General features: G+C 36.2%; 1 protein-coding gene across 1 annotated transcript; it reads left to right on the top strand.

Moving 5' to 3' along the window:
- Window positions 1-1,029: 1,029 nt before the first annotated feature.
- LOC309476316 (uncharacterized protein) lies at window positions 1,030-6,442 on the top strand. Its single transcript, XM_082139611.1, has 2 exons — window positions 1,030-1,459; window positions 3,892-6,442. Exons 1-2 carry the CDS (start codon window positions 1,177-1,179, stop codon window positions 3,975-3,977), a joined length of 369 nt encoding a protein of 122 aa, XP_081995737.1. The 5' UTR covers window positions 1,030-1,176; the 3' UTR covers window positions 3,978-6,442.
- The last annotated feature ends 5,599 nt before the right edge of the window (window positions 6,443-12,041 follow it).

Genomic DNA, 12,041 nt, shown 5'->3' with positions numbered 1-12,041 from the left:
TTTTTACAACATTTTTTAATTGGCCATTTATTTATTAATTTTGATATTTGCAAGGTGTTTTTTTTATTATTGAGAAATAAACAAATTTACAAACAAAATAGGCATTGAACAAACAATATTAACAATTAACAATTCTCAAAAGGCAGACGTAGTTGCAAATTTACAATAAGTAACAGCAATGAAGTCTCAAATCATATTTACAATCATGAAATGCAAGGAAGAGAAAATAAATATATGAATAAAAAAATAATAATTGAAATAATTGAAAGAACAACATTTAGGGGTAGCAAGGAGCTAGAGGTACATAGCTCATTAAAGAAACTACTGTAGTAGCTTTTTCATTTGAAAGGGTACATAGAGAAGCAGCAAAAGCTTTAAGTTCATTAGAAAAATTAGGAAAGGACGGGGGTTTTCAAAAATCTGCATTTATGAATGAAGTGTTAAGCACGTTAAAAAAGGTTATTGACCAAATAGTGTTGTGAACAATCTTTCTTCAGTACACCAAACTTAATTTGTTTTTATTCAATGGGATTCACATTACACACAACCTTTTACTGCACAATTTAGACCAAAACAACTTTGAGTAATTACAATAAAAGTAAATATGCTCAGTGGTTTCAATATCAATTTCACAAAATTGACAAAAGTTGTCTCCATTGTCAAATTTTGATTTAAGGAATTCTTTAGATGGGTATATGTAATTTATTATTTTGTATAAACTGTATAAAACTCATTAGGATGACATACAAATCAATGTTTTAAACAAAAATCATTGTAATTTAGAACTATCTAAAACTATCAGATCTGTTGAAGATGCCGTTTCTCTTCATGTGTGCTGCCAAGACATTTTAGAAATCCCGACCGGATTTGGAACAGTTTGTGTCACAGGGTGTCGCTGTATCCTCAAAGCTTCAGCACTGCCACTCTGAGCTCGATTGCTATGTCTGAGGTAAAACACGCCCCCCTCATTAGCATACAGAGGAAGAAATGTATTAATAAATAAATGCATAAATAAAAAATGTGGAAATAAATAAATGTATAAATAAATAAATGTGAGCATAAATACATAATTCAAAAAAAATTAATAATAAATGAATGAATAAATAAATAAATGTGGAAACATATTTTTGTATTTATTTATTATTAAGTCAGATCTGGCATTTCATAGTATTAGTGATGGAGGGAAATGTTGTCAATCTGAAGACTGATGCTGAAATACAGAGAGATGATCGGATCGTTTGGATGTTTAGACCTCAAGAGTCTCTTATTACTGAAAGACCAGAGAACAGAGAGACATATGATGTTGCGGATGGGAAAATCAAAGACAGACTGGAGCTGGACGAGAAGACTGGACCTCTGACCATCACAAACTTCAGAACCCCAGACTCTGGAGATTATAAACTACAGATCAAATCCAACAGTGGGGTTTCATGCAAGACATTCAGAGTTATTGTCAGAGGTGAGTCGCTCTAGTGTACATCCATTCTGCTTATATAGTTTTTTTAGTTAATTCAGATCAAACTTCTCAATTATAGACATTTTGTAGATTATTTCGGTCTGAAATTTAGGATTACAGTTTCAAAATCTCCTATTGAACTACATTGTGAAGTAAACATGCGTTTGCATGTAGTGTTTTCAAAAGTACAGACGCGTTGAGTCGCTCAAAGCTCAACAGCGCTCAAAGCGTCACAATTTTTAAATTTCAGTACTGACTTGGTACCGAAGTCGGTACTTTTAACAACACTATTTGCATGTGTGACTAGAGCTAGTAGTTAGTACACTTGCTCCGAAATGACGAAACACCAGAGACACAGTTCAATTCTCACTTTATCTTGGAGCAACATAACACCAGACCCGAGCTGATTCATATCTCTGACACTTTAGGATGATGCAGATCAGAGCCGCTTTTATTATAACTTTCATGCAGCATTTCATCTTCACACAGAATGCGGAGCCAGAACAGACTGTTCACTCACAGCTTTTTAGACCAGCATCTTTTACGTCAGTGTTCAGCAAACTTAAACTGAGACCTTGTTTACACCTGGTATTAAGATGTGTTTTGGTGGATTGTATCACAAGTGGACGGCACTAAATACAGGTGTAAACGTTTTGAGCTTGAGCTTGTCCACTTTCGACCACTTCCAGAGGTAGTCGAAAATGCATTTGACTGGATTACTTTTGTAGTGTAAACGCTCATGTGGTCGAATGTCTTCAAACTGCCACAAAAGTCCAACTACTCTCCACCTATTGACCTAACGCGTGAACATTATGGGAAGCGCGCTAGCCAGAGGGGATTTAAACTTTGTCAGATTAAGACCCAAGTTTGGTTTGAAGTCAAAATAACGTACTAAGCACAATGTTCTCTCACCATTCCTGATTTCTAACACACACTCACAGCATTTGGCTGGTCTTGCGGCTCTCAGAGTAGAAACTAAAGTTGCTGCTCTCCGTATGATTTTCTGTCACACAGAGTAAGGTTACAACATAACTTTCAACACACTCAAATGTATTTTTAGTATGATTGTTTTGACAAAGTAAACAGCGCTGTGTTACCCCACAATTTTAATCTGTGAGATACACTGACCTGGGGTGCGTTTCCCGAAAGCATCGTTGGCCAACTATGGTCGCAAGTTCCGTCGTTACCAATAGAGTTCAATGGACATTGCGATGAACTTGCGACCATAGTTGGCCAACGATGCTTTCGGGAAACGCACCCCTGAGTAGCAATTCAGCACTCGCGGACAACAAAACGAAAGGAGCAGCAGCGGCCGACTGCGGCAAATAAGCATAACAACAACAGCAAGGTAAAATGGTCAGGCTCTTGGCCGCACCCTGCCTTATACCACAGTAATGTTAATAAAACTTCAATACATTAGCTCACCTATGAACATGATTACTGCAGCTGAAGATGACATGATTCCGCGCTCATTCACGGCGAAATTAGAAAAAAATCATTTTAATGTTCTTAATGTAGCAACCCCAGTGAATTGAAATACTACACTTGAGATGTTGCTATAGACCAGTAAAGATCTGAATAGTTGCTGTAGACATAAATTTTTTATAGACCTCATTTGAATCTGTTACTGACGGTTTAATTTCAGTTTTATCTCTTTCTAAGTAACTTTCCTTGTTTGTTCTCCAGGTAGGTATCGTGAGCTTAGAATTATAAGGTTCTATCTCCACTTTTGGTAGAAATTGAGTTTTTTTACATAATCTGATCCATTAGGTGTTTATAAATGCCTGTGTGGTGTTATTTTTGTAAAAAAATATTTTGTTAGTAGTTATTAATACAATAAAAAGGTTCCATCTCTCCATTGCCAGCTGGGATGTAAAAACTTTGATGCTCAATATCTCAGAACTACCCTAAACGGAGATAGAACCTTATAATTCTAAGCTCACGGTATGTGTGTGATGTGGCTTCCGTCAGTTTATTCAATCATATCTCAAACACCATTTTACTCTCTGATCTGTTCAAATATCCACCAAAATCCCCTCAACGCAAGCTGCTATAGTCAAAAATGAATGTGAATGAATGAAAGAGTGTTTGTCCTTCAAGGGAATTGCATACTGGGGAATATTTTAATGCATCTAGTTCTAAAGGTAAACTTTACATTTGAGTTTGCATTTGAGTTTGCTCAAGTTCAAAAATATAATAAATGTCATGTTCATTTGTGGAAAAGAACAATTGCTCAAACAAGATTGGACTCATAAAATAATTCAAATGTGTTAGTGACAGAGTGTTATTTAAAAGATTTTGTTCATTGTATTTCTAATGGTAAATTTATAGTAAATTGTTGACATTTTAAAGTCTGGAAGAAATGACTACAGGCTTGATCTCCACATTTTCTCTTTTTAATTTCTTTGTTTTTCTCTGTATTTCATATTCATCAGGAAATGGAGTGAATGAATCAGAGATACCGCTGTTGAATCAAGAGGATATGAACGGAGTGAATGCAGCAGGCATGAGTTCCCATTAAGGAGATAAGACACGGCCACCATTGTCAAGCACTGTGACATCATCGCCGTTTTAGTGCTGATTGGTTCTACTGGATGTCCGGGAGACGTGTGTCGCATTCTTTAATGGTCTGCCTGAAAACTCAGGATCAACTACACACTGGATTTTCAAAAGTATGTGAAGTATGTAAAGTGGTCGCACCAAGCTGATGGAGCTCAGGCTCACGTCGGCGGCAGTTTGTTGTCAACATGCTGAATAAGCGTCTGGTCTGTCAGTGGAAACTCTGATTGAATGTTCAGTTTAGGCCTGGGGCCTGGGACACACTCGATGATTTTAAAATCTTAACAATCTTAATTTAAGCTCTCGAGCATTTTGTCTTTCAATTATATCTTTCAGGCTACCTAAAGCTTTTAACACACTTGGTGGTTTCTTTTTTAAATCACTTATTCTAGGATTGTTGCTTGGAAATAATTATGGCTTCTGAAAGGCAAAGGAAACTTAAATCGTCAGCGACCGTGACAGAGAGTCATGGCGACAAGCTGCCGCTGGATCTGGAATATCTCCGTGCCACTTTGATCTCCAAGCTATCATCTACCATCGCAGAACAGGTGAAAGCAGCCATTGCCTGCTCTTGCCCCAGTTATTGCGTCCTTTGAGAGTTTTAAATCGAGCTTTGAATCACAAGGACGGCACACTGACGAGCTCGATAAGCACTTGAACGATTACAGCGACCGCATTGTAGCACTGTAGCACTTGGAGTTACGCTCTCTGTGTTGCAATCTCCGTGTCATCGGCATCCCAGAGCGAGCAGAAGGGAGCGATACGGTTACCTTTATGTCACACTTTTTCCAGGATGTGTTTTGTGTTCGGGTCAGGAATCTTTCCAACTCCTCCGCTGCTAGATAGAGCGCACCGTATTGGCCCCGTGCCTTCGGCTGACCGGGAAAATCAAAGACCTAGAGTAATGATCGTGCGGTTTCACTACTGTAACGACAAAGAAAAGGCTGTTCGGCATGGGAATTGGAACCAACTCTTCCATCAGAGCCGTAAGGTCTTCATTTTCCCTGATTTCAACTCCAGCGTCGCTAAGAGGAGGGCGTCACTTATAGCAGTGAGAAACGGCCTGCGTGAGAAGAGCGCGCGGTTCTCTCTTAGTTTCCCTGCTCGCCTGCTGATCGACCTCGGCGATGAGAAGCTTCAATTCGACTGTCCCAAAGAAGCACAGCGATGGTTTAACAAACGGTATTCAACATCCTAGGTATCTTGTAGAGATAAAAATGCAAAGGACACCATTGTATAAGCAATTGTACTCTTGATACAATGCTAACTGTTAACCAAGTGAATTAAGGCAAATATGTGCTTTCATGCTGCCTGAAATGAATGTTCTCTATGTTACTCCATATATGTTCAGAATCGGGAGTGCCTTCATGCGACATAGATGCGAAAAGGTAGGGTTTACCAGCATCGGATGTTCCTGAGTTTTGCCGTTCTGCCTCCATTATTTGGGAATGGAGAGAAGAAATTGAGTACATATATATACAATATTTTCTCTTCCGCTTTTGACCTCCTCTAATTACATATTAACTTAACTTGATGAACAGCACCAGAAGTTCAGTTAGATTCTAGACTTGGAATGTGAAAGGACTGAATGGTCCCATTAAAAGATCCAAAATGTTGACACATTTAAAACAACAAAAATCTGACGTTGTATTCCTCCAGGAAACTCATCTGACGCTGACTCCAAACTCACTGGATATCACACGTGTTTCATTCCAACTTTGATTCCTGGTCAAGAGGAGTTGCCATTTTAATTAACAAGACTGTGCCTTTTGCTATTGACAATGTCATTTCTGATATGAATGGTAGATATGTAATTGTGAAAGGGAAAATTGCACAAACACCAGTAGTTTTGGTAAATGTACATGCCCCAAACTTTGATAATACTCTCTTTGCTCAGAATTGATTCTCTAAGATCCCAGCTCTGAACACACATCTTTTGATAATTGTAAGAGATCTAAACTGTGTTATTGATCCAGATTTGGATAAATCAAGTACTGTTATAAAAGCTCCCTCTGCCATGTCAAAGACATTTTTTGAGTTTATGTTTCAGAATGGGTACATTGACCCATGGAGACACTTTAATCCCACAGCGAGAAAATATTCATTCTATTCCTATGTCCATCAATCTTTTTCTCTATCAATAATTCTCTAATTCCTCAGGTTGTAAAATCTGAATATCTGCCCATTGTTATTTCAGACCATGCCCCTCTAAGTCTTGACTTAGCACTTAAACTGAGCACTTCTCGACCACCCTGGAGGTTCAAACTCTTTACTCCTATCTGATTCAGCATTTTGTGAATATATTTCTAATTCAATAGATGATTTTCTCCTTACTAATCGGACCGATTCAGTCTCATATTCCTTACTTTGGGAAACTTTGAAAGCTTTTTTTAAGAGGAAAGATAATCTCTTACTCTGCTTATGTTATTAAAGCTTTAGATGACCAATATACTCATAACCGGACTCATGAGCTACATAAACAAAGGCTTCATTTGCAGGCAGAATTTTTATCTTTTATCTACAGGTGAGGCAGAAAGACTTTTGTTACACACTTGTGGCAATTACTATGAATATGGGGATAAGGTCGGTCGACTCCTGGCCCACCAGCTGCGTAGATGAGCAGCTTCCCGTTCAATTCAACTTTTACTCCTCCCTGTACAAAACTGAAGTTTCGGACCATAAAGAAGAAATGAACCAATTTCTTGGGCTTATTAACTTCCCTAAGGTTAACTCTCTTTTAGCATCTGAACTTGATAGACCCATTGTCTTAGAGGAGATTATTAAGTCAATTAATTCATTGCAATCTAAGAAATCTCCTGGCCCAGACAGGCTGCCCTCTGAATTCTATAAGAAATTTCATGCTAAATTGGCTCCGCTTCTTTTATCTGTATTTGAGGAATCTTTAGAGCTAGGTATGTTGCCCCCAACACTGAGACAAGCATCTATAACTCTATTGCTTAAAGATGGGAAAGACCCGACATTATGTAACTCATTCAGACCTATAAGCTTCCTCAAAGCTGATGTTAAGATTTTAGCCAAACTTTTAGCTTCTCGTTTAGAGGCAATACTTGGGTAGGATAAACGCTGTAAAAATGAACATTCTGCCAAAATGTCTTAACCTCTTTTAAGCTATTCCTCTGTTTCTACCAAAATATTTCTTCAGTACAAATTAATCTCCTCTTTTATATGGGCAGGAGTTTCCAAAATTTTGCTCCAAAAAAGTCGACTAAGTGGAGGGCTTTCCTTGCCCAACTCTTGCTGTCTTTGGCGGTGAATATTCAGAAATTGGTGTTCTGGGCACCAACCTCCTCTTTACCATGGTGCCAATTAGAAGCTAAGTCCTGTATTTTAACATTTCTCCCTGCTATGGTGTTCTCTTCTCTCCCTATGTCCCTTTCACATTACACGAAAAACCCAATAGTATGCTCTTCTCTCAAAATATTCTTTCAATTTCTGCGTCATTTTAAATTTACCTCGGCATCAACCATGGCTCCTATACACAATAATCATCTCTTTCTTCCCGTTTCAGATTCCGTATACTCTTTCTGGGAAAAGAAAGGTCTGAAATGCTTTTGAAGATCTTTTCATTAATGACGTGTTTGCAAGGTTTTCTGAATTATCCTCATCATTTAATCTCCTTCCCTCTCACCTATTTCATTATTTTCAAATTAGGCACTGTGCCTTTTCTCTGTTCTCCGGGTTTCCCTCTTTGCCTACAAAGTCTACATGGGAAGAGGCTTTTAAACTGAATCTTCATATGGGTGGGATTATCTCAAAGATATATGCCATTATCTTGTCAAAGGATAATGATCACAACATTAAAACTATCAGAGCTTGGGAAGAGGAACTTGACTAAGAGTTTGAGGATGACTACTGGAGTAGAGTATTATACAATGTATGTTCCACTACTTCGTGCGCTAGGCTTAGCTTTATACAGTTTAAAACTATTCATGGAGCTCATCTCTCGAAGACAAAACTTTCTAAAATATATCCAAATGTTTTAGATTTGTGTGATGAATGTAAACTTTCACCATGTAACCTTAGCCATATGTTTGTATTTTGTCCCAAGTGACAACACTTTTGGAATTCTTTCTTTAAAATAGTTTCTGATGTCCTAGGGGTCAAGTTAGCTGTTTGCCCTTTGATTGTAACCTTTGGTGTTTCATCTCGGTGTCAGCCTTTAAGCCGTAGACAGGCTGATGCCGTAGCTTTTGCATTTCTTCTTGCTAGGCGCAGAATACTGTTATCTTGGACCTCCCCACAACCCCCTTCTATTGCAGTTTGGCTCAAATATTTGGCCTTTAAAACACAAAACAAAACTTGAACAAATTAAGTACAATATAAGCGGTAGGGGGGATCTTTTTTTGAAAAATGCCAACAATTTATTACATTCTTCAATGATTTACAAACCTTAGACGTGGATTGAGTGGGTATATATATATATACTGTATGTATGTATGTATGTGTGTGTGTGTGTGTGTGTGTGTGTGTGTATGTATTTTTTATTTTTTTATTACATTTTTGGTTCTAATATCTTTGCTTGTATGTAGGTGTATATATGTATGCATCTATGTAATTCTTTTTTAAATTTCTTTAAACTTTAATACTTTCTTTCTCCCCTCTTCAGATGTCCTGTTGTTCAGATTGGGGATTGCTTTGTTGCTTTGTCTTAAGGGGAGAAATCAGCCCAAATATCTTGTGCAAAACAAAGCAAAACTTGCTTTAACAGCAAATGTCTAGTGGCTGTAAGCAGGAATGTGGCGGATCCAATGAGGTCAAACGTAATTAATGCTAAGTTGATGATGACAATGATACAATTATGATGTTCAATAATTGGAATCCAGTCTGAGACGTCAGTTTAAGGGGAAAAATGTTTCAGAATCAGGAGCACATGACTGAAAACATTTCTGAACATTGCAAAGCGATTATTAATAATGTTTCCTCATTTTAGTCTCTAGTGAAAAAATCATTGTTTCCATATTCATATAAACATGGTCATCTGCATTAGGGGAGTCATGTTGCTGTACACATTTTTTTGTAAATTAATTTGGTCCTATTATTATTCACAATACTGTAAAAATGTTAAATATTTGTACATGTTGGTTCTGACTAAAACTATTTGTGCCTATTTTTATTTTTAAATTTTATGAAGCTTCTTGTTATATGTATGTGTGTGTACTGGAAGCTTCAGTACCAAGGTAACACTAGCAAAAAAAGGATCTTTATGAATTTGATTCTGAAATATTTTGTTACTTGCAAATAATTTACAATCAAAATACATGAATACTTCACACATGAAAACGTCTTCGATTTAGTAAGACTTATTGTGCCTCCAGAGAGTGTCGTTATCTACAAGTACGCCATGCTAACCAGAAGAGAAGATTCATTTGGTCTAGATGAATCCCACAGTGACATTCAGAATCACAATAAACACATTAGAACTCACTTCTAATTGTGAATGGTACAAAATAAACAAAGTCATTACTGAAAACAGTAATAATGTGAAGAGTGACATATTCATTCATCAGAATTAATTTCAATTTCTGCAAGAAAACAAAACAACAGATGATTAAATCCTGTACAAGCTTTTTTTCAAGAACAGTGTTGACAACTTTGATGCCATGAAATATATATTTTACATATAACAAATAATATGTGTTGATATAATTTGACTGAACCTCAATGTAAAACAGATTTGAATGTCGTTTTTCAGCATTAAAAGCAAACATTCCAATGCACTGTCAGTTTCTGCTCTGGTTTTCACACTTCATCTCTCTCACACAGCTCTATATAAAAATTTTTAAAAAGCTGAAAAAAAAGGCATTTTTTGTCACCGTTGGCTCCTGAGATCTTCAGTTTCCTGCAGAACTTCTTACAGTAGGAGCAGAGAAACACTGAACCAAACAGCAGTTTTAACAGCTGAAAGACAATGAGAGACTTGATCAGGCCAAACATCTGTGGATCTGTATGTGACAGGAAACTCGTGGGGTTCAATAGCCATGAGTGCACAAACGAATTAAAATAGTTGTGATTAGAGATAAAGATCAAGCTAATAGGAATATGAACTGAGAAACAGACTACAAAGTTGATGACAAAGCAAGTGTGCTATTTTATTTTATTTTTTTCTTAGCTTCTCAATTCATACTCAATGTTTTTTTTGTTTTTTTTTCTAGTGGTCAACATATTGCTAAAACTATTCATGGCTGTGGGTGTTTGTGATGAAAACACACTGTTAAACATTAATATTTGTCACCTTTTAAAAGACATTTTTAAGGTTTGAACATACTATATTCACTAAAGTGATTCTCTCTCCAGTCATTTTCATGTAATAGGAGTATTCAAGTCTTTCTTTATCCAAATATTTCTCTCTATATTTTTAATATATTTAGTATTATTGTATTTATATTTTTTTATTGCATTGAATGGCTTAACAGAGTCTCTATATAATTGAATTATCACAGGAACAGAAAGCCAGTTGCCAAGGCAAGTTTATTTGTATAGCACATTTCATACACAATTGTAATTCAAATTAAAATATCATGCATAATAAGTCAAGTCATCTTCATTTATATAGCGCTTTTAACAATGTAGATTTTTTTTCATAGTTGCAACTCTTGCGTCATCAGAACAGGGTGTTCAACACACCACCGTTTCCGTTTAAAAAACATTTTGCAACTTTTTGTTGAGGCCCAGAACCAGATTCAATGATGTCATAATGTGATTGGTTATCAAGGCAAAAGTGATCCATTACGCTCTTTCCAATGATAGAGCCATGGACCCTTGTGATGCATTACAATATTGTGTTACTCCCCTATAAAGTAACTATTTGTGTTACTTAGTATACTTTTTAAGAAAGTAATGTGTTACTTATTCTCACCTGGGCTAGGCTTGTTTTTTTTTTTTTTTTTTTTTTTTTTTTTTTTTTTTTTTATACTTTACACTAACATTAAAATAGGGCTGAAGGAAATGCAAATTCACGAGTGTACAGTAGAGGGCGCAGTTCAAACAAACCTTTTACATTTTCGTGTTTCTTTAGGAATAAATAATGGACAAATGGAGTCTTTAAACACCTCAGATGTAAAGTTATTCCCTGTCAAAGTGACGCCAAGAATGGGAGTCAATGGAAATGCTAACAGCAGGTGGGGGTTTGCTAATCAATGGCGGCGCCCGGGGAAGCTTCAATATTTTATGAAACATTGGCCCCCTGGCATAAACTGATCTCCAAGGCAGTTCTTCAGTTCTTGCATGATACAGGACTGTATGTAAGAATTTAGGTCAAACTTTGATCTGTGGAGGGCAGTAATACGTTCAGCAGCGTCTACACTGCCGGAATCCTACAAGAAGAAGAAGAGAAGGAGCGGAAGAGGAACTTTTTTTTTTTTTTTCTTTATTGAGATAACAGAAAGGGGGGAATACAGAGACATTTGAATCCGTAAAACAAAAAGATTAAAATTCTACATCTTACATCACATATCAATCATGTTACTAATACATTAAGTATTCTTTTCAACAGTTTAGATGTTTTTAGAGCTTTTCGATTGTTTTGTATTGAAGTTAGAGAGTCATAAAAATTCTTCAGATCAATGGAAAATAGTCTACCATTTGGTACAGTCGACATACATCTTGCTTTATGTATATGATATTTTCCAAATAGAATGAGAAGTTTAATTATTTTATCCATTTCTAATAAGCCAGTATCACAATCCATAAACAAGACCATTACATCAGTTATTGTAACAAACTTATAAAATAACTCAAAAATAAACCATGAAACTTGGGACCAAAATAATTTAGTATAGTTACAACTGAAAAATAAGTGTACAATTGTTTCATTTTCTTCTTTACAGAAACTGCATAATGGCGAAAACCCTTCTTTAAACTTACTAATAAAATCATTACATGGATAATATCGGTTTATTATTTTAAAGTGAGTTTCTTTGACTTTATTAGGAATTACATATTTATTTATATCGGACCACAAATTCTTAAAACCAAGGAAGTGGTAATCCTGTTTCCACTTTACCAT

Source organism: Leuciscus leuciscus (assembly GCF_965113295.1).
Source record: "Leuciscus leuciscus genome assembly, chromosome: 15".
NCBI lineage: Eukaryota > Metazoa > Chordata > Actinopteri > Cypriniformes > Leuciscidae > Leuciscus > Leuciscus leuciscus.
Note: the sequence above shows the minus strand (reverse complement) of the source record. Positions and strands in the feature narration are given on the sequence as shown.